Below are 27,371 nucleotides of genomic sequence, written 5' to 3' on the forward strand. Positions count from 1 at the left end.
CCCAATACTGGAATCCCCCCCCAATACTGGAATCCTCCGAATACTGGAATCCCCCCCCAATACTGGAATCCTCCAATACTGGAATACCCCCAATACTGGAATCCCCTCAATACTGGAATCCCCCAATACTGAAATCCCCCCAATACTGGAATCCCCTTCTATCAGAGCCAGTAAAGATTCCTCCACCTGCAGACCTTTCTACAGGGATCCGCTAGGAACTCTGGGAGATCCAGGAATCAAACACAAGGGTGCAGGCCCGTATGCCCAATTGTGCAAACGTTTTGGCTGCACAGCTCGTAGCAATTTACAGTTTTGCTGCCCCAACCAGGGTCATTGAGCATGTGAGGAAGAAACCTACTGAAATCAATGGCACCCGGACCCAGATGGAGAAGATCTCTGCAAGGTGCCAAAATCCATAAGATCCATGCTGCAACTGACCTGACGTCTTAGAAGGACCCTCAGCCTGCCACTTTATACAGTGGTCCTCTACCCTGCTATGGAGGGGCCCCGGTGTAATAGTCTCCATCACTAGATCTGCCCATCCATCAGGTAACATTGCACTTTATATAAAAATTATTCACACTGTACATAAAACTGCAAGAACAATAAAGTGACATTACTAATGTAAGAAGCAGAAGTCTCTGTCCATAATATTCACCAGCCGAAGACCTTCAACCATCCCAGCACAGGACACGCGCCCGCCGCCTATACCCGGCCCTCGTACAGGACATTATAGCGTTCTCACTTATACTGCTTCTCTATTGCTCATCATTGTCAAGATCTCTGCTTGCTTTCTCTCCTCAGGGAAGAGACTACACCAGATAAAGGGATAGACCGCTTCTCAGGGGAGGGACTACGCCAGATACAGGGATCAACCGCTCCTCAGGGGAGGGACTACGCCAGATACAGGGATCAACCGCTCCTCAGGGGAGACACTATGCCAGATACAGGGATCAACTGCTCCTCAGGGGAGAGACTACGCGAGATATAGGGCACGGCCGCTCCTCAGGGGAGAGACTACACCAGATAAAGGATCGACCGCTCCTCAGGAGAGGGACTACGCCAGATACAGGGATCAACCGCTCCTCAGGGGAGAGACTACGCCAGATAAAGGGTTCAACCGCTCCTCAGGGGAGAGACTACGCGAGATATAGGGCATGGCCGCTCCTCAGGGGAGAGACTACACCAGATAAAGAGTTCGACCGCTCCTCAGGGGAGAGACTACACCAGATACAGGGCACGACCGCTTCTCAGGGGAGAGACTACGCCAGATACAGGGCGCGACCGCTTCTCAGGGGAGAGACTACGCCAGATACAGGGCACGACCGCTTCTCAGGGGAGAGACTACGCCAGATACAGGGCGCGACCGCTTCTCAGGGGAGAGACTACGCCAGATACAGGGCACGACCGCTCCTTAGGGGAGAGACTACACCAGATACAAGGCATGACCGCTCCTCAGGGGAGAGACTACGCCAGATACACAGACAACTGCTCCTCAGGAAAGAGACTACGCCAGATATAGAGTGCAAATTCTCTTCAGGGTAGTTGCTATCCCCACTGAACATGATTGCTTCTCCTGGGAGTGGCTATACCACATACATAGCACGATGGCTCCTGGTGGGTGTGGCTAAGCCACAGAACATTATTGTTCCTAGAGGAATAGACTGTCATATACAGAGTACAGAGACTACGACACATAAATAGCACAACTGTTCCTAGGGGGAGAGACTATGCCAGAGGCTGAGCATGATGGCTCCTTGAAGGATGGGTCCTGTATACCACAAAAAGAGTGGGACTTCTAACCAGGGAAGGACCAGCGGGACATCACAATATTGGGACAAAGCGGGGACGTCCACTCTGCACACAGGCATGGCACAATGAGCTCCAGAAAGTCTATTGGAGGATGTAAATGACATACACAAAAGATTATGGCCTTGCCCTGAGCTTACTAGTAATGTCAGTGTGTGGTCAAGAGGAATAACCTACAGAGTCATCCTGACCGCTGTAGCCTGGGCCATGTCTGCAGTCCTCCGGGTCAGGATTACATGTAAACACGTCAGAATCCGCGCTCCCTGGCACCACAGACACCGGTAATGCCAGTCATGTATGATAATGCCCAAGTCCAGCAGGGGGCGCATCGACACATCTGTCTATATAAAGTGCAGCAGGTGTCGCCAGGACACAGGAGGTAACCAGCAGCGTCCATTACGTGTACACACAGAGAAACAACCCTGCCAGCAGGGGGAGCAAGTTCAGCAATAAAAGCCACAGGGTGACCACCAGGTTTGAAGAGCGAGAGCAGAGATCTGAAAGAAAGAAGACATAGCGAGACATTAGAGCAGATTGTGCGAGTGGTGCACGGTCAGGCGATGGCGGCCGCTCACATGCGCAGATGCCTCTGCCCTCACTGTAGCTGTATAGAATGACATCAGGACACTATATGGCCATATGTATAAGTGATGATACAAATACAGCATATGAATGTGCCACTAATAGAGTAACCACTGGCCCCCCATTACTGAGGGCGCTCCCCCCCCTCCAATATACATAGACGCCATGATCAGCACTATCTACAGCTTCTAAGGGGTTAAACATTGCAGCAGGGAGCCCATGACAATATGCAGCAGGCTGAAATCCAGCGCACGCAGCAGAACTGCCCTTCACTTATTAAGATGTCTGCACCATTTATTAGATTTGGTGCAATGTTTCTGAAAGGCCTCGATGCCCACGTCCCACCACACTACACACCACTAACACGCCGCACACGCCTGCCCTGCCAGACTCGCTCCATATACCTAGAGGGTCGGCTCGGGTCTTGTTGTCCGGAGGAGGGTCCCGTTCTGGAGGGCAGAAGTCACAGAAGTCCCAGCAGGATGGGCAGACAAGTTTCCCCTCGTAGTACCAGTCAGTGATGTGCGTGCTGACGGCGATGACCTGACCGGCGCGGCTGCACAGGTAGGGGGTGTTCTCTAGCCAGATCTGCAGACCTTCTGGGGTGCAGCTCACCTGATGGAAAATACATACAAGTGTCCCAGATGGGGGAGAGATCCAAGTATCAAATATGAGACATTCTATAAGAGAAATCAAGGGCCACAGGGTCTGCAGGGGCCCAATCCAGAGGAGCGATGCTCAGACAGGCACATACTATAGCATGCTTGTGGTGAAGGCGCCGCCGCTGGTTGCCATAAAGCAGTAGGTACCTGATGATGGGCCGGACATCCTCCAATCACAGCCCGTTCAGGACGTCACACATGGCGCCAACTTGACTAGAAATTGGGGATTTTTCATACTTGCAATGTCATGACGTTTGCCCCAACTATTAACCCCCTCCTGCCAGTAAGATACCTGATAGCAGCCGCTGCCCCAGTCAGGGTAACTCATCCGTTTGGTGCACTGTCCCATGATGAATGCCGACCTCTGCTCCACGCAGACTGACCCCGGCCCATAGCGCTCCGCTCCGTAGTTCCTGGACGCAGCTGGAAGACACAGGAGTCACTACAGACAGCTGACAATGTGCGAAACATTCAGGCTCCGCCTCATCAATGATGTCACAGAGTCAACCCTGGGGGGGGATGTAATACCCTGACCCCCCCCCATCTGTTACCAATGACATCACAGAGTCATCCCTGGGGGGGGATGTAATACCCTGACTCCCCCCCCATCTGTCACTAATGACATCACAGAGTCAACCCTGGGGGGGGATGTAATACCCTGACCCCCCCCCATCTGTTACCAATGACATCACAGAGTCATCCCTGGGGGGGGATGTAATACCCTGACCCCCCCATCTGTCACTAATGACATCACAGAGTCAACCCTGGGGGGGTTGTAATACCCTGACCCCCCCCCATCTGTCACTAATGACATCACAGAGTCATCCCTGGGGGGGGATGTAATACCCTGACCCCCCCACCATCTGTTACCAATGACATCACAGAGTCATCCCTGGGGGGGGATGTAATACCCTGACCCCCCCACCATCTGTTACCAATGACATCACAGAGTCATCCCTGGGGGGGATGTAATACCCTGACCCCCCCCATCTGTCACTAATGACATCACAGAGTCATTCCCGGGGGGCTGTAATACCCTGACCCCCCCATCTGTCACTAATGACATCACAGAGTCATCCCCGGGGGGCTGTAATACCCTGACCCCCCCATCTGTCACTAATGACATCACAGAGTCATCCCCGGGGGGCTGTAATACCCTGACCCCCCCCATCTGTCACTAATGACATCACAGAGTCAACCCTGGGGGGCTGTAATACCCTGACCCCCCCCATCTGTCACTAATGACATCACAGAGTCATCCCCGGGGGGCTGTAATACCCTGACCCCCCCCATCTGTCACTATGTACATGTAAAGGTTACACAGACAGGGCCTAACATTAGTACAGCCCATCAATAACATAGTGGTAAGTGTCCCAGATACCCAGAACCCCCACTGATCAGCTGCTGATACCGGAAGATACACATGGGACGGAGCCAGAAGCTGCACACACTGTATGGCCGTGGCCGCTCCTCTGACGTACCCGGCTGGTTCTGGGACAGGGTGCAGTCCGAGCTTCTCTGGTATTCTCCACCCAGATGCCAGCTGAACTCTTGGGTGAATGGGCAGAAGTCAGCGATTTCCACAGCGCCCCCATAGTAGGAGAGATCATCATGTGGCACCCCAGGAATGTGGTCAAAATACTGGAAGACAGAATATCAGGAGACAATCACAGGGAATCAAAGCAGAATAGTGAGCGCAGCTCTGGAGTATAATACAGGATAAGTAATGTAATGTATGTACACAGTGACTGCACCAGCAGAATAGTGAGCGCAGCTCTGGAGTATAATACAGGATAAGTAATGTAATGTATGTACACAGTGACTGTACCAGCAGAATAGTGAGCGCAGCTCTGGAGTATAATACAGGATAAGTAATGTAATGTATGTACACAGTGACTGCACCAGCAGAATAGTGAGCGCAGCTCTGGAGTATAATACAGGATAAGTAATGTAATGTATGTACACAGTGACTGCACCAGCAGAATAGTGAGCGCAGCTCTGGAGTATAATACAGGATAAGTAATGTAATGTATGTACACAGTGACTGCACCAGCAGAATAGTGAGCGCAGCTCTGGAGTATAATACAGGATAAGTAATGTAATGTATGTACACAGTGACTGTACCAGCAGAATAGTGAGCGCAGCTCTGGAGTATAATACAGGATAAGTAATGTAATGTATGTACACAGTGACTGTACCAGCAGAATAGTGAGCACAGCTCTGCAGTATAATACAGGATAAGTAATGTAATGTATGCACACAGTGACTGTACCAGCAGAATAGTGAGCGCAGCTCTGGAGTATAATACAGGATAAGTAATGTAATGTATGTACACAGTGACTTCAGCAGCAGAATAGTGAGCGCAGCTCTGGAGTATAATACAGGATAAGTAATGTATGTACACAGTGACTGCACCGGCAGAATAGTGAGCGCAGCTCTGGAGTATAATACAGGATAAGTAATGTAATGTATGTACACAGTGACTGTACCAGCAGAATAGTGAGCGCAGCTCTGGAGTATAATACAGGATAAGTAATGTAATGTATGTACACAGTGACTGTACCAGCAGAATAGTGAGCGCAGCTCTGGAGTATAATACAGGATAAGTAATGTAATGTATGTACACAGTGACTGCAGCAGCAGAATAGTGAGCGCAGCTCTGGAGTATAATACAGGATAAGTAATGTAATGTATGTACACAGTGACTGCACCAGCAGAATAGTGAGCGCAGCTCTGGAGTATAATACAGGATAAGTAATGTAATGTATGTACACAGTGACTGCACCAGCAGAATAGTGAGCGCAGCTCTGGAGTATAATACAGGATAAGTAATGTAATGTATGTACACAGTGACTGCACCAGCAGAATAGTGAGCGCAGCTCTGGAGTATAATACAGGATAAGTAATGTAATGTATGTACACAGTGACTGCACCAGCAGAATAGTGAGCGCAGCTCTGGGGTATAATACAGGATAAGTAATGTATGTACACAGTGACTGTACCAGCAGAATAGTGAGCACAGCTCTGGAGTATAATACAGGATAAGTAATGTAATGTATGTACACAGTGACTGTACAAGCAGAATAGTGAGCGCAGCTCTGGAGTATAATACAGGATAAGTAATGTAATGTATGTACACAGTGACTGCAGCAGCAGAATAGTGAGCGCAGCTCTGGAGTATAATACAGGATAAGTAATGTAATGTATGTACACAGTGACTGTACCAGCAGAATAGTGAGCGCAGCTCTGGAGTATAATACAGGATAAGTAATGTATGTACACAGTGACTGCACCAGCAGAATAGTGAGCGCAGCTCTGGAGTATAATACAGGATAAGTAATGTAATGTATGTACACAGTGACTGTACCAGCAGAATAGTGAGCGCAGCTCTGCAGTATAATACAGGATAAGTAATGTAATGTATATGCACACAGTGACTGTACCAGCAGAATAGTGAGCGCAGCTCTGGAGTATAGTACAGGATAAGTAATGTAATGTATGTACACAGTGACTGCACCGGCAGAATAGTGAGCGCAGCTCTGGAGTATAATACAGGATAAGTAATGTAATGTATGTACACAGTGACTGCACCAGCAGAATAGTGAGCGCAGCTCTGGAGTATAATACAGGATAAGTAATGTAATGTATGTACACAGTGACTGCAGCAGCAGAATAGTGAGCGCAGCTCTGGAGTATAATACAGGATAAGTAATGTAATGTATGTACACAGTGACTGTACCAGCAGAATAGTGAGCGCAGCTCTGGAGTATAATACAGGATAAGTAATGTATGTACACAGTGACTGCACCAGCAGAATAGTGAGCGCAGCTCTGGAGTATAATACAGGATAAGTAATGTAATGTATGTACACAGTGACTGTACCAGCAGAATAGTGAGCGCAGCTCTGGAGTATAATACAGGATAAGTAATGTAATGTATGTACACAGTGACTGCAGCAGCAGAATAGTGAGCGCAGCTCTGGAGAATAATACAGGATAAGTAATGTAATGTATGTACACAGTGACTGTACCAGCAGAATAGTGAGCGCAGCTCTGGAGTATAATACAGGATAAGTAATGTATGTACACAGTGACTGCACCAGCAGAATAGTGAGCGCAGCTCTGGAGTATAATACAGGATAAGTAATGTAATGTATGTACACAGTGACTGTACCAGCAGAATAGTGAGCGCAGCTCTGCAGTATAATACAGGATAAGTAATGTAATGTATATGCACACAGTGACTGTACCAGCAGAATAGTGAGCGCAGCTCTGGAGTATAGTACAGGATAAGTAATGTAATGTATGTACACAGTGACTGCACCGGCAGAATAGTGAGCGCAGCTCTGGAGTATAATACAGGATAAGTAATGTAATGTATGTACACAGTGACTGTACCAGCAGAATAGTGAGCGCAGCTCTGGAGTATAATACAGGATAAGTAATGTAATGTATGTACACAGTGACTGTACCAGCAGAATAGTGAGCGCAGCTCTGCAGTATAATACAGGATAAGTAATGTAATGTATATGCACACAGTGACTGTACCAGCAGAATAGTGAGTGCAGCTCTGGAGTATAATACAGGATAAGTAATGTAATGTATGTACACAGTGACTGCACCAGCAGAATAGTGAGCGCAGCTCTGGAGTATAATACAGGATAAGTAATGTAATGTATGTACACAGTGACTGCACCAGCAGAATAGTGAGCGCAGCTCTGGAGTATAATACAGGATAAGTAATGTAATGTATGTACACAGTGACTGCACCAGCAGAATAGTGAGCGCAGCTCTGGAGTATAATACAGGATAAGTAATGTAATGTATGTACACAGTGACTGCACCAGCAGAATAGTGAGCGCAGCTCTGGAGTATAATACAGGATAAGTAATGTAATGTATGTACACAGTGACTGTACCAGCAGAATAGTGAGCGCAGCTCTGGAGTATAATACAGGATAAGTAATGTAATGTATGTACACAGTGACTGTACCAGCAGAATAGTGAGTGCAGCTCTGGAGTATAATACAGGATAAGTAATGTAATGTATGTACACAGTGACTGCACCAGCAGAATAGTGAGTGCAGCTCTGGAGTATAATACAGGATAAGTAATGTATGTACACAGTGACTGCACCAGCAGAATAGTGAGCGCAGCTCTGGAGTATAATACAGGATAAGTAATGTATGTACACAGTGACTGCACCAGCAGAATAGTGAGCGCAGCTCTGGAGTATAATACAGGATAAGTAATGTAATGTATGTACACAGTGACTGCACCAGCAGAATAGTGAGCGCAGCTCTGGAGTATAATACAGGATAAGTAATGTATGTACACAGTGACTGTACCAGCAGAATAGTGAGCGCAGCTCTGCAGTATAATACAGGATAAGTAATGTAATGTACACTCACCGGCCACTTTATTAGGTACACCATGTTAGTAACGGGTTGGACCCCCTTTTGCCTTCAGAACTGCCTCAATTCTTCGTGGCATAGATTCAACAAGGTGCTGGAAGCATTCCTCAGAGATTTTGGTCCATATTGACATGATGGCATCACACAGTTGCTGCAGATTTGTCGGCTGCACAGCCATGATGCGAATCTCCCGTTCCACCACATCCCAAAGATGCTCCTCTATTGGATTGAGATCTGGTGACTGTGGAGGCCATTGGAGTACAGTGAACTCATTGTCATGTTCAAGAAACCAGTCTGAGATGATTCCAGCTTTATGACATGGCGCATTATCCTGCTGAAAGTAGCCATCAGATGTTGGGTACATTGTGGTCATAAAGGGATGGACATGGTCAGCAACAATACTCAGGTAGGCTTTGGCGTTGCAACGATGCTCAATTGGTACCAAGGGGCCCAAAGAGTGCCAAGAAAATATTCCCCACACCATGACACCACCACCACCAGCCTGAACCGTTACTGATACAAGGCAGGATGGATCCATGCTTTCATGTTGTTGAAGCCAAATTCTGACCCTACCATCCGAATGTCGCAGCAGAAATCGAGACTCATCAGACCAGGCAACGTTTTTCCAATCTTCAATTGTCCAATTTCGATGAGTTTGTGCAAATTGTAGCCTCAGTTTCCTGTTCTTAGCTGAAAGGAGTGGCCCCCGGTGTGGTCTTCTGCTGCTGTAGCCCATCTGTAGCCTCAAAGTTGGACGTACTGTGCGGCGTTCAGAGATGCTCTTCTGGCTACCTTGGGTGTAACGGGTGGCTATTTGAGTCACTGTTGCCTTTCTATCAGCTGGAACCAGTCTGGCCATTCTCCTCTGACCTCTGGCATCAACAACGCATTTCCGCCCCCCACAGAACTGCCGCTCACTGGATGTTTTTTCTTTTTCGGACCATTCTCTGTAAACCCTAGAGATGGTTGTGCGTGAAAATCCCAGTAGATCAGCAGTTTCTGAAATACTCAGACCAGCCCTTCTGGCACCAACAACCATGCCACGTTCAAAGGCACTCAAATCACCTTTCTTCCCCCCCATACTGATGCTCGGTTTGAACTGCAGGAGATTGTCTTGACCATGTCTACATGCCGAAATGCACTGAGTTGCCGCCATGTGATTGGCTGATTAGAAATTAAGTGTTAACGAGCAGTTGGACAGGTGTACCTAATAAAGTGGCCGGTGAGTGTATATGCACACAGTGACTGTACCAGCAGAATAGTGAGTGCAGCTCTGGAGTATAATACAGGATAAGTAATGTAATGTATGTACACAGTGACTGTACCAGCAGAATAGTGAGCGCAGCTCTGGGGTATAATACAGGATAAGTAATGTAATGTATGTACACAGTGACTGCACCAGCAGAATAGTGAGCGCAGCTCTGGAGTATAATACAGGATAAGTAATGTAATGTATGTACACAGTGACTGCACCAGCAGAATAGTGAGCGCAGCTCTGGAGTATAATACAGGATAAGTAATGTAATGTATGTACACAGTGACTGTACCAGCAGAATAGTGAGCGCAGCTCTGGAGTATAATACAGGATAAGTAATGTAATGTATGTACACAGTGACTGCACCAGCAGAATAGTGAGCGCAGCTCTGGAGTATAATACAGGATAAGTAATGTAATGTATGTACACAGTGACTGCACCAGCAGAATAGTGAGCGCAGCTCTGGAGTATAATACAGGATAAGTAATGTAATGTATGTACACAGTGACTGTACCAGCAGAATAGTGAGTGCAGCTCTGGAGTATAACACTTTACATTACTTTTCACACACACATCTTGTCTCACATTAGATTATTTCCATACGTAGCACAAGGAGCCCATAAATCCCATAAGAGCAGGTAACACTGAAGACCCCCTACCTGATATTCTTGAGGAAGGCTCCCGGGGAACCTGTGTAAGTTACATATTGCTACGGCCCTCTGGTCCTGTCGGCAGGTCAGTTTTAGAGGATTGCCTCGGAGTGTGTTGCAGAAGGGACTAACACTTTTCTCTCTGCATATAAGGGACAGATGTTGGGTCATCTCACATACACAGATAGGTCACAGTACACACATACGCGTTTGCCTCTTACTTTTTGCTCTGCTGATCAATCCAGAACTTGCAGCTTTTCAGTGCAAAGTCACATCCTTTCCCTCGGCCCCAGTCCAGTTTCTCCGCCATGCTGTAGTTTGCCCGGTACCAGCTTAAAGAGAAGTAATGTCCGTCATTATTTTAGTGCATGCTGGGATAGTACGGCGACTGACAGGGGACCCGCGTCTTACACCAGTCAGTGCCCCAGGTCAGAGGATGGACCCTAGCAGCTGACAAGTCTCTATATTGCAGGTGTATGGCAGGTTTAATGGCCCATCTGTGCCCTGTTTATATAGTGCGCCCCCCCCCCAATGCCAGGGCACTTCTTGTCTCCAGCCTTCCTCCCTTCAGGTTTGTTCCACCTCACACCCCCTGTATAATTGGAGGTCGGCGGGTCTTTGCAGGTCCAGCCTTACTACTTTTTACCTCTTCCATTCACTTCAATGGGGCTTGCAGAAATCCCTGCACTTATTGCAAAAACAGCCCCAACACCATGTCTACTCTTACATCTTCTGCAGCAAATCTGTGACATGTGAATATACTCTTATTGCCTGTGACAGTCGGCTGATCATAGAAGGGGCCCATTACTTAGAAGTGTCGAGAACTGCTAGCCTAGGTCAGTGAGTACAGAATATACTGTATACACTAGGACCACGGCAGGATCAGGCTCACCCAGTGTCCTCCATCAGAGCCAGCGTGATCCTGGAGAAGACCCGGTTCTGTGTGTGAGAGCCGGTCATGGCTTCATTCTGTGGAGACACAACATGAAGAATTGGGAAGTGACTGGAGCAGAGACCTCCACCACTGCATAGAGGTAACCTGGACCCCGCACCTCCAGCAGACGCTTCTCCCAGTGATTCAGCTCCGTCCCCAGGCCTCCCTGGTTCTCCAGCTCCATTCCCTCAAGAATTGGGCAGTCAAAGTGATTCCGCACCTCCTCCTGCAAAAAACAGGGATGGCACAGCTCAGTACCGGCCCAAAAAGTAACACAGACAAACCCAGACAGGGACTGAAGGGAAGACGAGGGATTAGTCCTAGCAGGTTTTTTGGGCAGGACCAACAGAGTCCTTTGCACATCCAGCTGAAAGCAGCGATTGCTCACTAATGGGGAACCCTGTACCCGATTCCCCTGTTAGTGAGCGATCCAGGCGACCGCACACGTGCCATAGGTTCGCCATCTACACAGTCAGACACAGTCCAAGTCCAGTGATAGCAGACAGTATTAGATTATGTAGGGTCACAACATTCACCTTATTTCACAGATACAAGGAAGAAGTCTAAAGATGCTACAACAGAAGTGTCTGGAGAGGTGACAGTAAAGGAGTTGGCTATCTTAGACCTCGCATGACGGATACTCACAGTCACTCTTGGAGTAACCAGCAGGTGGACCTTGTGGGGAACCATCTTGGAGCCTCGGACATCCCAATTTCTGGTCACTGTACGAACGACCTTCTCACTCCACTGATAAACACCAAGGCTACAATACAGGACAATGGTAAGAGAATCCGGGTGCCCCCATAATGTGCCAGACAGGATAGAAGGAAGCTCACCTCTCGTTGAAGACAGGGAGACCGTTCATGTTCCTTGGGGTCAGGGGCTCCCCGTTATCATCATAGTATAATGCAAAGAGACCGGCTGAAAATCCCTAGAAATAAGCAGCGTGTCAATGCTAATAGTGGGGGGAGGGGGCGTCAGATGTGCCCAGCAGACTGTGTGCGGGGTGAAGCCATATAATACAACTCACTCACCAGGGCATGAATTATCTCATGCTTCACTGTGGATAACATGCCAGCAAACTCCTGGGCTTGTGTGGACATCATGCTGGGGCACAGGTTGGCATATCCTGCAATGGGCCTACAAGGGAGTCACAGACAAAACCTCCTGGAATGAAAGGATCCCGCTGGTGGAGACTACAAATGACTGCAGCGTAAGAGACGGTATATAGTAATAGATGGGCAGGTGTCTGATACTTGTACATGCACCAGGTGGCGGCCACTATACAGTCCTGTCCAGTATATAAATGCTGATGATTATAGACCACCTATGGCTGAGCTCCAGTACCTGTCCATCTCTGCCTCCAGCTGACAGTACGCTGCGTACGCCACTATATTCTCCTGGCTGCATCGCTCCGTGGTGATCGCACTGACGTAGAGGATGAAGTCCGTGTCCCGAACCCCTCCACTGTCCGGGGGGCCTGATGGTCCACAGTACTTGTTGCGGCACATTATACATTGCTGAGGACAGAAAGGATGGATAGTGGATATCAAATACAAGGAAAGACTGGCATGGGGTGAGTCCACAAGTGTGTACATGGCCGGCAGAGTGACATCTCTAACCCCAAAGACTAGCGACAGTGCGGGTTATAACCATAGCATGACAACGTCTGGAGACCTGCTGGAGGAACACCGCTGACAATACAGCCCATGTGCGGAGCCAAGGTGTACAGGTAAGTGTAGGTAGTGTATCGCTGTCACACTGACGTACCCACATACAACTGTACGGTGAGTGTAAACAATATCAGGGGCCCCAATGTCTCAGCTGATCTGCGCAGATCCTGGGTGCGAGACCCCCGCAGATCTAATACTGATGGCCTATTCTAACAATAGACCATAATACCTAGAAATCAGATATCCCTTTTAAAGGGATTCTACCATAAGCGGCCATTTTCTTGTGGCCGGCGGACATGTGCAGTCAGCTTTGCCCGAGGCCTGGAAGTTTGAAGCCTGCGTCAGAAGAAGATGCGTGAAGAAGACGTTCCTGAAGAGAATGGAGGCGGCGCTGGAGAGTTCTCTTGCAGGATTGGGGACCCCCCTAGTGCTGTTTAAGCGCTGTGGCCCGCCCCCAGTGCTGCGAGACAACTCATTTGCATAACGACAAAACCTGGATTTCTACGGAACGGCGGCGCAGAGAAGACGACGAAAGGTAGGAGAAGAGTAGACTCTCTTAAGGCTATTCCTACGTGTTAGCAAGAAAAAAAATTCTATTTTAATGGTGGAATCCCTTTAAATGATGAACTTTTTTTGGAAACTCTGCACTCATGATATAAGGTATCAGGTTCCTTTCCTCCAAAACTGACATTCACTCTGAAATCTCTGCTGAATCCATCATAGTCTCTCAGGATGAACTGAAGTATCAGATTAAAGTACCCACAGAAGTCAATGGAGAAAGGAAGGACATAGGAGAGAAGTAGAGACATGCACAGGCTACTAGGAAGCTTCTATCTCACCCCAAGTGCTTTATTCACATCAGAACAGCCTGTAATGTCCTGTATGCGGGAGAGAATTATGGACTACAATCTCCAGTTTAATCCACGTGTTGTCTATAGGAGGCATCGAAGCAGTGAGAGAGCAGCCACCGGCTCAGGGAGAACTGAGAATTAGAGATAGAGCCTGCGAACTGAGAATCAGAGATAGAGCCTGCGAACTGAGAATCAGAGATAGAGCCTGCGAACTGAGAATCAGAGATAGAGCCTGCGAACTGAGAATTAGAGATAGAGCCTGCGAACTGAGAATTAGAGATAGAGCCTGCGAACTGAGAATTAGAGATAGAGCCTGCGAACTGAGAATCAGAGATAGAGCCTGCGAACTGAGAATTAGAGATAGAGCCTGCGAACTGAGAATTAGAGATAGAGCCTGCGAACTGAGAATCAGAGATAGAGCCTGCGAACTGAGAATCAGAGATAGAGCCTGCGAACTGAGAATCAGAGATAGAGCCTGCGAACTGAGAATCAGAGATAGAGCCTGCGAACTGAGAATCAGAGATAGAGCCTGCGAACTGAGAATTAGAGATAGAGCCTGCGAACTGAGAATTAGAGATAGAGCCTGCGAACTGAGAATTAGAGATAGAGCCTGCGAACTGAGAATCAGAGATAGAGCCTGCGAACTGAGAATTAGAGATAGAGCCTGCGAACTGAGAATTAGAGATAGAGCCTGCGAACTGAGAATTAGAGATAGAGCCTGCGAACTGAGAATCAGAGATAGAGCCTGCGAACTGAGAATCAGAGATAGAGCCTGCGAACTGAGAATTAGAGATAGAGCCTGCGAACTGAGAATCAGAGATAGAGCCTGCGAACTGAGAATCAGAGATAGAGCCTGCGAACTGAGAATTAGAGATAGAGCCTGCGAACTGAGAATTAGAGATAGAGCCTGCGAACTGAGAATTAGAGATAGAGCCTGCGAACTGAGAATTAGAGATAGAGCCTGCGAACTGAGAATTAGAGATAGAGCCTGCGAACTGAGAATTAGAGATAGAGCCTGCGAACTGAGAATTAGAGATAGAGCCTGCGAACTGAGAGTTAGAGATAGAGCCTGCGAACTGAGAATTAGAGATAAAGCCTGCAGAGGGGAACACTGCTAAAAATACAGAGAAACAAGTCCTATACTGAGCAGGAATAGTGCAGAGCCAGCAGCCTGTCCTGAAGAGCGGACGGACACAATCAGGTGACTACTCGCACAGTAATACGCATCTAGGATATGACAAAGCTGCAATAAGGACAGAACATGACAAGAATTCTCTGTTATCTGCCACTCTGCTGACATCGCCATTCTCTATCCGCTCCTGGTACATCACAGGCTCCTCTCGGCACAGAGTCTGATCAGAAACTTGTAGAATATGAAAGTACCTGGAGATGTTCCTCAGGGACGATGACGGGACCGCAGTGCGTGTGCTCAGCGCAGCCTTCATGGCAGTATCTCCGGGCGTCCTCCCTCCTCCGCACATACTGGTTCTTGGCACATTGTCTATCGGAATAACCAGGAGACACGTCTATAAATTATCAGTCAGAGACCCTGCACATGTCTGCTCAGAGACAGGCGGCCTATAGGGGAGGACACATATATACCACATAACAGGCGGCCTATAGGGAAGGACACATATATACCACATAACAGGCGGTCTATAGGGAAGGACACATATATACCACATAACAGGCGGTCTATAGGGAAGGACACATATATACCACATAACAGGCGGCCTATAGGGGAGGACACATATATACCACATAACAGGCGGTCTATAGGGAAGGACACATATATACCACATAACAGGCGGCCTATAGGGAAGGACACATATATACCACATAACAGGCGGCCTATAGGGGAGGACACATATATACCACATAACAGGCGGCCTATAGGGAAGGACACATATATATGCACATATATACTATATAACAGGTGGTATACAGGGAAGGACACATATATACCACATAACAGGCGGTCTATAGGGAAGGACACATATATACCACATAACAGGCGGTCTATAGGGAAGGACACATATATACCACATAACAGGCGGTCTATAGGGAAGGACACATATATACCACATAACAGGCGGTCTATAGGGAAGGACACATATATACCACATAACAGGCGGTCTATAGGGAAGGACACATATATACCACATAACAGGCGGCCTATAGGGGAGGACACATATATACCACATAACAGGTGGCCTATAGGGAAGGACACATATATATGCACATATATACTATATAACAGGTGGTATACAGGGAAGGACACATATATACCACATAACAGGCGGTCTATAGGGAAGGACACATATATACCACATAACAGGCGGTCTATAGGGAAGGACACATATATACCACATAACAGGCGGTCTATAGGGAAGGACACATATATACCACATAACAGGCGGTCTATAGGGAAGGACACATATATACTACATAACAGGCGGCCTATAGGGAAGGACACATATATACCATATAACAGGCGGTCTATAGGGAAGGACACATATATACGCACATATATACCACAGGCAGTCTATAGGGAAGGACACATATATACCACATAACAGGCGGCCTATAGGGGAGGACACATATATACCACATAACAGGCGGCCTATAGGGAAGGACACATATATACCACAAAACAGGCGGTCTATAGGGGAGGACACATATATACCACATAACAGGCGGCCTATAGGGAAGGACACATATATACCACATAACAGGCGGTCTATAGGGAAGGACACATATATACCACAAAACAGGCGGTCTATAGGGAAGGACACATATATACCACATAACAGGCGGCCTATAGGGAAGGACACATATATACGCACATATATACCACAGGCAGTCTATAGGGAAGGTCAGCACCTACCTGCTCAGTAATATGGAGCCACTCGGTCTGCGCACCTGGAATGTCTTCTGTAAATAGGAGATGGCTTGTGGGAACAACTTGCTCTGTGAAACCAATAGAGAAAGTGACAGCGCCGAATGCAGGAGAGGAGGAGGAGGAGGAAGGATCTGCCGCACACTCAGAAACTATACTAACAGTGTCCCAACATACAGGGACCCCGCGCACACAGATACATGACAGAATTGGGAGGGATTATACAGTGGCGGCCATAAACCCCCCCGCACCACTTCCCAATATGTAATGACTGTGGTGACAGTGACTCCTTGCCTTCTTCCACGCCTCTTCTCTTCCCTCTTCTCTTCTGGATGACGAGGATTTGGCAGTTTTCTACATTTTGTACATTATATACATTTTTCAGTCGATTTCGTAGTCGGAGGTATACAGATCATCTGCGACTACTCAATTTATACGCATCACATACATGTGACAAATTCCAGTGGTGGTGCATTTGATTTGGCCGCCCCTGAACAGCCATCAGATACCAGACTGTACTGCAGCAGCTGCGACCCCTGATGATACTCACTCTGACAAGTCTCCTCCTCGCTGGATCCAGGCTACAAACACAAAGAGAACAGCCCATCAGTGTCACCTATAGCACACATCTATACGTCCCATCACTGTCACCTATAGCACACATCTATACGTCCCATCACTGTCACCTACAGCACACATCTATACGTCCCATCACTGTCACCTAGAGCACACATCTATATGTCCCATCACTGTCACCTACAGCACACATCTATATGTCCCATCACTGTCACCTATAGCACACATCTATACATACCATCAGTGTCACCTACAGCACACATCTATACGTCCCATCAATGTCACCTAGAGCACACATCTATATGTCCCATCACTGTCACCTACAGCACACATCTATATGTCCCATCACTGTCACCTATAGCACACATCTATACATACCATCAGTGTCACCTACAGCACACATCTATACGTCCCATCACTGTCACCTACAGCACACATCTATACGTCCCATCACTGTCACCTACAGCACACATCTATACGTCCCATCAATGTCACCTATAGCACACATCTATACATACCATCAGTGTCACCTATAGCAGACATCTATACGTTCCATCAATGTCACCTACAGCACACATCTATACGTCCCATCAGTGTCACCTGTAGCACACATCTATACGTCCCATCAATGTCACCTACAGCACACATCTATACGTCCCATCAGTGTCACCTATAGCACACATCTATACGTCCATAAATGACACCTATAGCACACATCTATACATGCCATCAGTGTCACCTATAGCACACATCTATACGTCCCATCACTGTTACCTACAGCACACATCTATACGTCCCATCACTGTCACCTACAGCACACATCTATACGTCCCATCAATGTCACCTATAGCACACATCTATACATGCCATCAGTGTCACCTATAGCAGACATCTATACGTCCCATCAATGTCACCTACAGCACACATCTATACATGCCATCAGTGTCACCTATAGCAGACATCTATACGTCCCATCAATGTCACCTACAGCACACATCTATACGTCCCATCAGTGTCACCTATAGCACACACCTATACGTCCCATCAATGTCACCTACAGCACACATCTATACGTCCCATCAGTGTCACCTATAGCACACATCTATACGTCCCATCAGTGTCACCTATAGCACACACCTATACATGCCATCAGTGTCACCTATAGCACACATCTATACGTCCCATCAGTGTCACCTATAGCACACATCTATACGTCCATCAATGTCACCTATGGCACACATCTATACGTCCCATCAGTGTCACCTATAGCACACATCTATATGTCCCATCACTGTCACCTACAGCACACATCTATACGTCCATCAATGTCACCTATAGCACACATCTATACATGCCATCAGTGTCACCTATAGCACACATCTATACGTCCCATCACTGTCACCTACAGCACACATCTATATGTCCCATCACTGTCACCTATAGCACACATCTATACGTCTCATCAGTGTCACCTATAGCACACATCTATACGTCCCATCACTGTCACCTATAGAACACATCTACACGTCCCATCAATGTCACCTATAGCACACATCTATACGTAGCATCAGTGTCACCTATAGCACACATCTATACGTCCCATCAGTGTCACCTATAGCACACATCTATACGTCCCATCACTGTCACCTACAGCACACATCTATATGTCCCATCACTGTCACCGATAGCACACATCTATATGTCCCATCACTGTCACCTATAGCACACATCTATACGTCCCATCAGTGTCACCTATAGCACACATCTATATGTCCCATCACTGTCACCTACAGCACACATCTATACACTATGGTGCATTCTCACTCCAGCTCCGCACTCTCACTATGTCGCACTCTCACTCCAGCTCTTCACTCTCACTATGGTGCACTCTTCCTCCGGCTCCGCACTCTCACTATGGTGCACTCTCACTCCAGTTCCACACTCTCACTATGGCGCGCTCTCCCTCCGGCTCCGCACTCTCACTATGGCGCGCTCTCCCTCCAGCTCCGCACTCTCACTATGGCGCACTCTCCCTCCAGCTCCGCACTCTCACTATGGTGCACTCTCACTCCAGTTCCACACTCTCACTATGGCGCGCTCTCCCTCCAGCTCCGCACTCTCACTATGGCGCACTCTCCCTCCAGCTCCGCACTCTCACTATGACGCATTCTCACTCCAACTCCACACTCTCACTATGGCGCGCTCTCCCTCCGGCTCCGCACTCTCACTATGGCGCGCTCTCCCTCCAGCTCCGCACTCTCACTATGGCGCACTCTCACTATGGTGCACTCTCCCTCCGGCTCCGCACTCTCACTATGGCGCGCTCTCCCTCCGGCTCTGCACTCTCACTATGGCGCACTCTCCCTCCGGCTCCGCACTCTCACAATGGCGCACTCTCCATCCGGCTCCGCACTCTCACTACGGCGCACTCTCCCTCCGACTCCGCACTCTCACTATGGCGCACTCTCCCTCCAGCTCCGCACTCTCACTCCGGCGCGCTTTCACTCCAGCTCCGCACTCTCACTATGGCGCACTCTCCCTCCAGCTCCACACTCTCACTATGGCGTGCTCTCCCTCCGGCTCCGCACTCTCACTATGGCGCGCTCTCCCTCCGGCTCCGCACTCTCACTATGGCGCGCTCTCCCTCCGGCTCCGCACTCTCACTATGGCGCGCTCTTCCTCCGGCTCCGCCCTCTCACTATGGTGCGCTCTCCCTCCGGCTCCGCACTCTCACTATGGCGCGCTCTCCCTCCGGCTCCGCACTCTCACTATGGCGCGCTCTCCCTCCGGCTCCGCACTCTCACTATGGCGCGCTCTCCCTCCGGCTCCGCACTCTCACTATGGCGCGCTCTCCCTCCAGCTCCGCACTCTCACTATGGCGCGCTCTTCCATCGGCTCCGCACTCTCACTATGGCGCGCTCTCCCTCCGGCTCCACACTCTCACTATGGCGCGCTCTTCCTCCGGCTTCGCACTCTCACTATGGTGCACTCTCCCTCCGGCTCCGCACTCTCACTATGGCGCACTCTCCCTCCGGCTCCGCACTCTCACTATGGCGCACTCTCCCTCCGGCTCCGCACTCTCACTATGGCGCACTCTCCCTCCAGCTCCGCACTCTCACTATGGCGCGCTCTCCCTCCAGCTCCGCACTCTCAGTATGGCGCATTCTCCCTCCGGCTCCGCACTCTCACTATGGCGCACTCTCCCTCCGGCTCCACACTCTCACTATGCTGCACTCTCCCTCCAGCTCCGCACTCTCACTCCGGCGCGCTTTCACTCCAGCTCCGCACTCTCACTATGGCGCACTCTCCCTCCGGCTCCGCACTCTCACTATGGCGCACTCTCCCTCCAGCTCTGCACTCTCACTATGGCGCACTCTCCCTCCGGCTCCGCACTCTCACTATGCCGCACTCTCCCTCCAGCTCCGCACTCTCACTATGGCGCACTCTCCCTCCAGCTCCACACTCTCACTATGGCGCACTCTCCCTCCAGCTCCGCACTCTCACTATGGCGCACTCTCCCTCCGGCTCCGCACTCTCAGTATGGCGCATTCTCCCTCCGGCTCCGCACTCTCACTATGGCGCACTCTCCCTCCAGCTCCGCACTCTCACTATGGCGCGCTCTCCCTCCAGCTCCGCACTCTCAGTATGGCGCATTCTCCCTCCGGCTCCGCACTCTCACTATGGCGCACTCTCCCTCCGGCTCCACACTCTCACTATGCTGCACTCTCCCTCCAGCTCCGCACTCTCACTCCGGCGCGCTTTCACTCCAGCTCCGCACTCTCACTATGGCGCACTCTCCCTCCGGCTCCGCACTCTCACTATGGCGCATTCTCCCTCCGGCTCCGCACTCTCACTATGGCGCGCTCTCCCTCCGGCTCCGCACTCTCACTATGCTGCACTCTCCCTCCGGCTCCGCACTCTCACTATGGCGCACTCTCCCTCCGGCTCCGCACTCTCACTATGGCGCACTCTCCCTCCGGCTCCGCGCTCTCACTATGGCGCACTCTCCCTCTGGCTCCGCACTCTCACTCCAGCTCCGCACTCTCACTATGGCGCGCTCTCCCTCTGGCTCCACACTCTCACTATGCTGCACTCTCCCTCCAGCTCCGCACTCTCACTATGGCGCACTCTCCCTCCGGCTCCGCACTCTCACTATGGCGCGCTCTCCCTCCGGCTCCGCACTCTCACTATGGCGCACTCTCCCTCCAGCTCCGCACTCTCACTATGGCGCACTCTCCCTCCAGCTCCGCACTCTCACTATGGCGCACTCTCCCTCTGGCTCCGCACTCTCACTCCAGCTCCGCACTCTCACTATGGCGCACTCTCACTCCAGCTCCGCACTCTCACTATGGCGCGCTCTCACTCCAGCTCCGCACTCTCACTATGGCGCGCTCTCCCTCTGGCACCGCACTCTCACTATGGCGCACTCTCCCTCCGGCTCCGCACTCTCACTATGGCGCACTCTCCCTCCGGCTCCGCACTCTCCCTCCGGCTCCGCACTCTCACTATGCTGCACTCTCCCTCCGGCTCCGCACTCTCACTATGGCGCACTCTCCCTCCGGCTCCGCACTCTCCCTCCGGCTCCGCACTCTCACTATGCTGCACTCTCCCTCCGGCTCCGCACTCTCACTATGCTGCACTCTCCCTCCGGCTCCGCACTCTCACTATGGCGCACTCTCCCTCCGGCTCCGCACTCTCACTATGGCGCACTCTCCCTCCGGCTCCGCACTCTCACTATGCTGCACTCTCCCTCCGGCTCCGCACTCTCACTATGGCGCACTCTCCCTCCGGCTCCGCACTCTCCCTCCGGCTCCGCGCTCTCACTATGCTGCACTCACTCGTCTATGCTGCCGTCATACACAATCTTCATCCGCAGCTGCTCCTCTGCTTGTCTCTTAAACACGCGATTCGTCTTCTGGTGAACCTTGTACACGACCTGGAAGCAAAGTGTGAACATAAAGCAAGGCAGGAGGAGCCCCGAGGTCCAGCACAGCCCAAGAGCCGGGTACTGGACAGATTCTAGGACCTGGGGGCCCAACAAACTCCTGGAACTGGGTACTGGACAAGTCCCAAAATATGGATGAGACGGATGCCCAGACTAAGCCCAGAAGAAGCTCTGCAGCTATAACTGACTGCTGGTACTCAGAGTGACAGACTGGGGAGCAGTCATAGGTGCAAAAGGGGGACACTGGCAGTCAGGGGAGCAGAGAGGGGGGACGATGGCAGTCATGGGTGCAGAGAGGGGGACACTGGCAGTCAGGGGAGCAGAGAGGGGGACGCTGGCAGTCAGGGGTGCAGAGAGGGGGGACGATGGCAGTCATGGGTGCAGAGAGGGGGACACTGGCAGTCAGGGGAGCAGAGAGGGGGACGCTGGCAGTCAGGGGTGCAGAGAGGGGGATGCTGGCAGTCAGGGGTGCAGAGAGGGGGACACTGGCAGTCAGGGGTGCAGAGAGGGGGACACTGGAAGTCAGGGGAGCAGAGAGGGGGACACTGGAAGTCAGGGGAGCAGAGAGGGGGACACTGGAAGTCAGGGGAGCAGAGAGGGGGGACGATGGCAGTCAGGGGTGCAGGGAGGGGGGCTGGGGGTCACACGGGCAGTCAGGGGTGCTGGGGGTCACACGGGCAGTCAGGGTTGCAGGGAGGGGGGCTGGGGGTCACACGGGCAGTCAGGGGTGCTGGGGGTCACACGGGCAGTCAGGGTTGCAGGGAGGGGGGCTGGGGGTCACACGGGCAGTCAGGGGTGCAGGGAGGGGGGCTGGGGGTCACATGGGCAGTCAGGGGTGCAGGGAGGGGGGCTGGGGGTCACACGGGCAGTCAGGGGTGCAGGGAGGGGGGCTGGGGGTCACACGGGCAGTCAGGGGTGCAGGGAGGGGGGCTGGGGGTCACACGGGCAGTCAGGGGTGCAGGGAGGGGGGCTGGGGGTCACACGGGCAGTCAGGGGTGCAGGGAGTCACACGGGCAGTCAGGGTTGCAGGGAGGGGGGCTGGGGGTCATACGGGCAGTCAGGGGTGCAGGGAGGGGGGCTGGGGGGTCACACGGGCAGTCAGGGTTGCAGGGAGGGGGGCTGGGGGTCACACGGGCAGTCAGGGGTGCAGGGAGGGGGGCTGGGGGTCACACGGGCAGTCAGGGGTGCAGGGAGGGGGGCTGGGGGTCACACGGGCAGTCAGGGGTGCAGGGAGGGGGGCTGGGGGTCACACGGGCAGTCAGGGGTGCAGGGAGGGGGGCTGGGGGTCACACGGGCAGTCAGGGGTGCAGGGAGGGGGGCTGGGGGTCACACGGGCAGTCAGGGGTGCAGGGAGGGGGGCTGGGGGTCACACGGGCAGTCAGGGGGGCTGGGAGGGGGGCTGGGGGTCACACGGGCAGTCAGGGTTGCAGGGAGGGGGGCTGGGGGTCACACGGGCAGTCAGGGGGGCTGGGAGGGGGGCTGGGGGTCACACGGGCAGTCAGGGTTGCAGGGAGGGGGGCTGGGGGTCACACGGGCAGTCAGGGGTGCAGGGAGGGGGGCTGGGGGTCACACGGGCAGTCAGGGGTGCAGGGAGGGGGGCTGGGGGTCACACGGGCAGTCAGGGTTGCAGGGAGGGGGGCTGGGGGTCACACGGGCAGTCAGGGGTGCAGGGAGGGGGGCTGGGGATCACATGGGCAGTCAGGGGTGCAGAGAGGGGGGCTGGGGGTGACACGGGCAGTCAGGGTTGCAGGGAGGGGGGCTGGGGGTCACACGGGCAGTCAGGGTTGCAGGGAGGGGGGCTGGGGGTCACACGGGCAGTCAGGGGTGCAGGGAGGGGGGCTGGGGGTCACACGGGCAGTCAGGGTTGCAGGGAGGGGAGCTGGGGATCACACGGGCAGTCAGGGGTGCAGGGAGGGGGGCTGGGGGTCACACGGGCAGTCAGGGGTGCAGGGAGGGGGGCTGGGGGTCACACGGGCAGTCAGGGATGCTAGGGATCACATGGGCAGTCAGGGGTGCAGGGAGGGGGGCTGGGGGTCACACGGGCAGTCAGGGGTGCAGGGAGGGGGGCTGGGGGTCACACGGGCAGTCAGGGGTGCAGGGAGGGGGCTGGGGGTCACACGGGCAGTCAGGGGTGCAGGGAGGGGAGCTGGGGGTCACACGGGCAGTCAGGGTTGCAGGGAGGGGGGCTGGGGGTCACACGGGCAGTCAGGGTTGCAGGGAGGGGGGCTGGGGGTCACACGGGCAGTCAGGGGTGCTGGGGATCACATGGGCAGTCAGGGGTGCAGGGAGGGGGGCTGGGGGTCACACGGGCAGTCAGGGGTGCAGGGAGGGGGGCTGGGGGTCACACGGGCAGTCAGGGTTGCAGGGAGGGGGGCTGGGGGTCACACGGGCAGTCAGGGGTGCAGGGAGGGGAGCTGGGGGTCACACGGGCAGTCAGGGGTGCAGGGAGGGGGGCTGGGGGTCACACGGGCAGTCAGGGTTGCAGGGAGGGGGGCTGGGGGTGACACGGGCAGTCAGGGTTGCAGGGAGGGGGGCTGGGGGTCACACGGGCAGTCAGGGGTGCAGGGAGGGGGGCTGGGGGTGACACGGGCAGTCAGGGGTGCAGGGAGGGGGGCTGGGGGTCACACGGGCAGTCAGGGTTGCAGGGAGGGGGCTGGGGGTGACACGGGCAGTCAGGGTTGCAGGGAGGGGGGCTGGGGGTGACACGGGCAGTCAGGGTTGCAGGGAGGGGGGCTGGGGGTCACACGGGCAGTCAGGGGTGCAGGGAGGGGGGCTGGGGGTGACACGGGCAGTCAGGGGTGCAGGGAGGGGGGCTGGGGGTGACACGGGCAGTCAGGGGTGCAGGGAGGGGGGCTGGGGGTCACACGGGCAGTCAGGGGTGCAGGGAGGGGGGCTGGGGGTCACACGGGCAGTCAGGGGTGCAGGGAGGGGGGCTGGGGGTCACACGGGCAGTCAGGGGTGCAGGGAGGGGGGCTGGGGGTCACACGGGCAGTCAGGGGTGCAGGGAGGGGGGCTCGGGGTCACACGGGCAGTCAGGGGTGCAGGGAGGGGGGCTGGGGGTCACACGGGCAGTCAGGGGTGCAGGGAGGGGGGCTGGGGGTCACACGGGCAGTCAGGGGTGCAGGGAGGGGGGCTGGGGGTCACACGGGCAGTCAGGGGTGCAGGGAGGGGGGCTGGGGGTCACACGGGCAGTCACAGGTTCAGCCGGTCCTTGGTGCAGGGAGGGGGGCTGGGGGTCACACGGGCAGTCAGGGGTGCAGGGAGGGGGGCTGGGGGTCACACGGGCAGTCAGGGGTGCAGGGAGGGGGGCTGGGGGTCACACGGGCAGTCAGGGGTGAAGGGAGGGGGGCTGGGGGTCACACGGGCAGTCAGGGGTGCAGGGAGGGGGGCTGGGGGTCACACGGGCAGTCACAGGTTCAGCCGGTCCTTGGTGCAGAGAGGGGGGCTGGGGGTGACACGGGCAGTCAGGGGTGCAGGGAGGGGGGCTGGGGGTCACACGGGCAGTCAGGGGGGCTGGGGGTCACACGGGCAGTCAGGGTTGCAGGGAGGGGGGCTGGGGGTCACACGGGCAGTCAGGGGGGCTGGGAGGGGGGCTGGGGGTCACACGGGCAGTCAGGGGTGCAGGGAGGGGGGCTGGGGGTCACACGGGCAGTCAGGGGGGCTGGGAGGGGGGCTGGGGGTCACACGGGCAGTCAGGGGGGCTGGGAGGGGGGCTGGGGGTCACACGGGCAGTCAGGGGTGCAGGGAGGGGGGCTGGGGGTCACACGGGCAGTCAGGGGTGCAGGGAGGGGGGCTGGGGGTCACACGGGCAGTCAGGGGGGCTGGGGGTCACACGGGCAGTCAGGGTTGCAGGGAGGGGGGCTGGGGGTCACACGGGCAGTCAGGGGGGCTGGGAGGGGGGCTGGGGGTCACACGGGCAGTCAGGGGTGCAGGGAGGGGGGCTGGGGGTCACACGGGCAGTCAGGGGGGCTGGGAGGGGGGCTGGGGGTCACACGGGCAGTCAGGGGGGCTGGGAGGGGGGCTGGGGGGTCACACGGGCAGTCAGGGGGGCTGGGGGTCACACGGGCAGTCAGGGGGGCTGGGAGGGGGGCTGGGGGTCACACGGGCAGTCAGGGGGGCTGGGAGGGGGGCTGGGGGTCACACGGGCAGTCAGGGGGGCTGGGGGTCACACGGGCAGTCAGGGGGGCTGGGGGTCACACGGGCAGTCAGGGGGGCTGGGGGTCACACGGGCAGTCAGGGGGGCTGGGAGGGGGGCTGGGGGTCACACGGGCAGTCAGGGGGGCTGGGGGTCACACGGGCAGTCAGGGGTGCAGGGAGGGGGGCTGGGGGTCACACGGGCAGTCAGGGGTGCAGGGAGGGGGGCTGGGGGTCACACGAGCAGTCAGGGGTGCAGGGAGGGGGGCTGGGGGTCACACGGGCAGTCAGGGTTGCAGGGAGGGGGGCTGGGGGTCACACGGGCAGTCAGGGGGGCTGGGAGGGGGGCTGGGGGTCACACGGGCAGTCAGGGGTGCAGGGAGGGGGGCTGGGGGTCACACGGGCAGTCAGGGGGGCTGGGAGGGGGGCTGGGGGTCACACGGGCAGTCAGGGGGGCTGGGAGGGGGGCTGGGGGGTCACACGGGCAGTCAGGGGGGCTGGGGGTCACACGGGCAGTCAGGGGGGCTGGGAGGGGGGCTGGGGGTCACACGGGCAGTCAGGGGGGCTGGGAGGGGGGCTGGGGGTCACACGGGCAGTCAGGGGGGCTGGGGGTCACACGGGCAGTCAGGGGGGCTGGGGGTCACACGGGCAGTCAGGGGGGCTGGGGGTCACACGGGCAGTCAGGGGGGCTGGGAGGGGGGCTGGGGGTCACACGGGCAGTCAGGGGGGCTGGGGGTCACACGGGCAGTCAGGGGTGCAGGGAGGGGGGCTGGGGGTCACACGGGCAGTCAGGGGTGCAGGGAGGGGGGCTGGGGGTCACACGAGCAGTCAGGGGTGCAGGGAGGGGGGCTGGGGGTCACACGGGCAGTCAGGGGTGCAGGGAGGGGGGCTGGGGGTCACACGGGCAGTCAGGGGGGCTGGGGGTCACACGGGCAGTCAGGGGTGCAGGGAGGGGGGCTGGGGGTCACACGGGCAGTCAGGGTTGCAGG

General features: G+C 54.0%; 1 protein-coding gene across 1 annotated transcript in view; it reads right to left on the minus strand.

The window, feature by feature from the left end:
- Positions 1 to 270: 270 nt before the first annotated feature.
- The window catches only part of LMLN (leishmanolysin like peptidase), a 29,088-nt gene continuing 1,987 nt past the window's right edge, over positions 271 to 27,371 (minus strand). The window contains exons 2-17 of the mRNA XM_075284731.1: positions 22,142 to 22,239; positions 17,278 to 17,308; positions 16,716 to 16,798; positions 15,212 to 15,329; positions 12,652 to 12,824; positions 12,339 to 12,444; positions 12,141 to 12,235; positions 11,950 to 12,067; positions 11,423 to 11,530; positions 11,263 to 11,339; positions 10,592 to 10,702; positions 10,380 to 10,512; positions 4,535 to 4,694; positions 3,346 to 3,476; positions 2,796 to 3,006; positions 271 to 2,306 (exon numbers count right to left, since the gene is read on the minus strand). Coding sequence (XP_075140832.1) covers positions 2,206 to 2,306; positions 2,796 to 3,006; positions 3,346 to 3,476; positions 4,535 to 4,694; positions 10,380 to 10,512; positions 10,592 to 10,702; positions 11,263 to 11,339; positions 11,423 to 11,530; positions 11,950 to 12,067; positions 12,141 to 12,235; positions 12,339 to 12,444; positions 12,652 to 12,824; positions 15,212 to 15,329; positions 16,716 to 16,798; positions 17,278 to 17,308; positions 22,142 to 22,239 — 1,854 coding nt within the window. The 3' untranslated portion in view covers positions 271 to 2,205. The remainder of the gene's footprint in view (positions 2,307 to 2,795; positions 3,007 to 3,345; positions 3,477 to 4,534; positions 4,695 to 10,379; positions 10,513 to 10,591; positions 10,703 to 11,262; positions 11,340 to 11,422; positions 11,531 to 11,949; positions 12,068 to 12,140; positions 12,236 to 12,338; positions 12,445 to 12,651; positions 12,825 to 15,211; positions 15,330 to 16,715; positions 16,799 to 17,277; positions 17,309 to 22,141; positions 22,240 to 27,371) is intronic.

The sequence above is a fragment of the Leptodactylus fuscus genome, chromosome 8, assembly GCF_031893055.1.
Source record: "Leptodactylus fuscus isolate aLepFus1 chromosome 8, aLepFus1.hap2, whole genome shotgun sequence".
In the NCBI taxonomy this organism is placed as follows: domain Eukaryota; kingdom Metazoa; phylum Chordata; class Amphibia; order Anura; family Leptodactylidae; genus Leptodactylus; species Leptodactylus fuscus.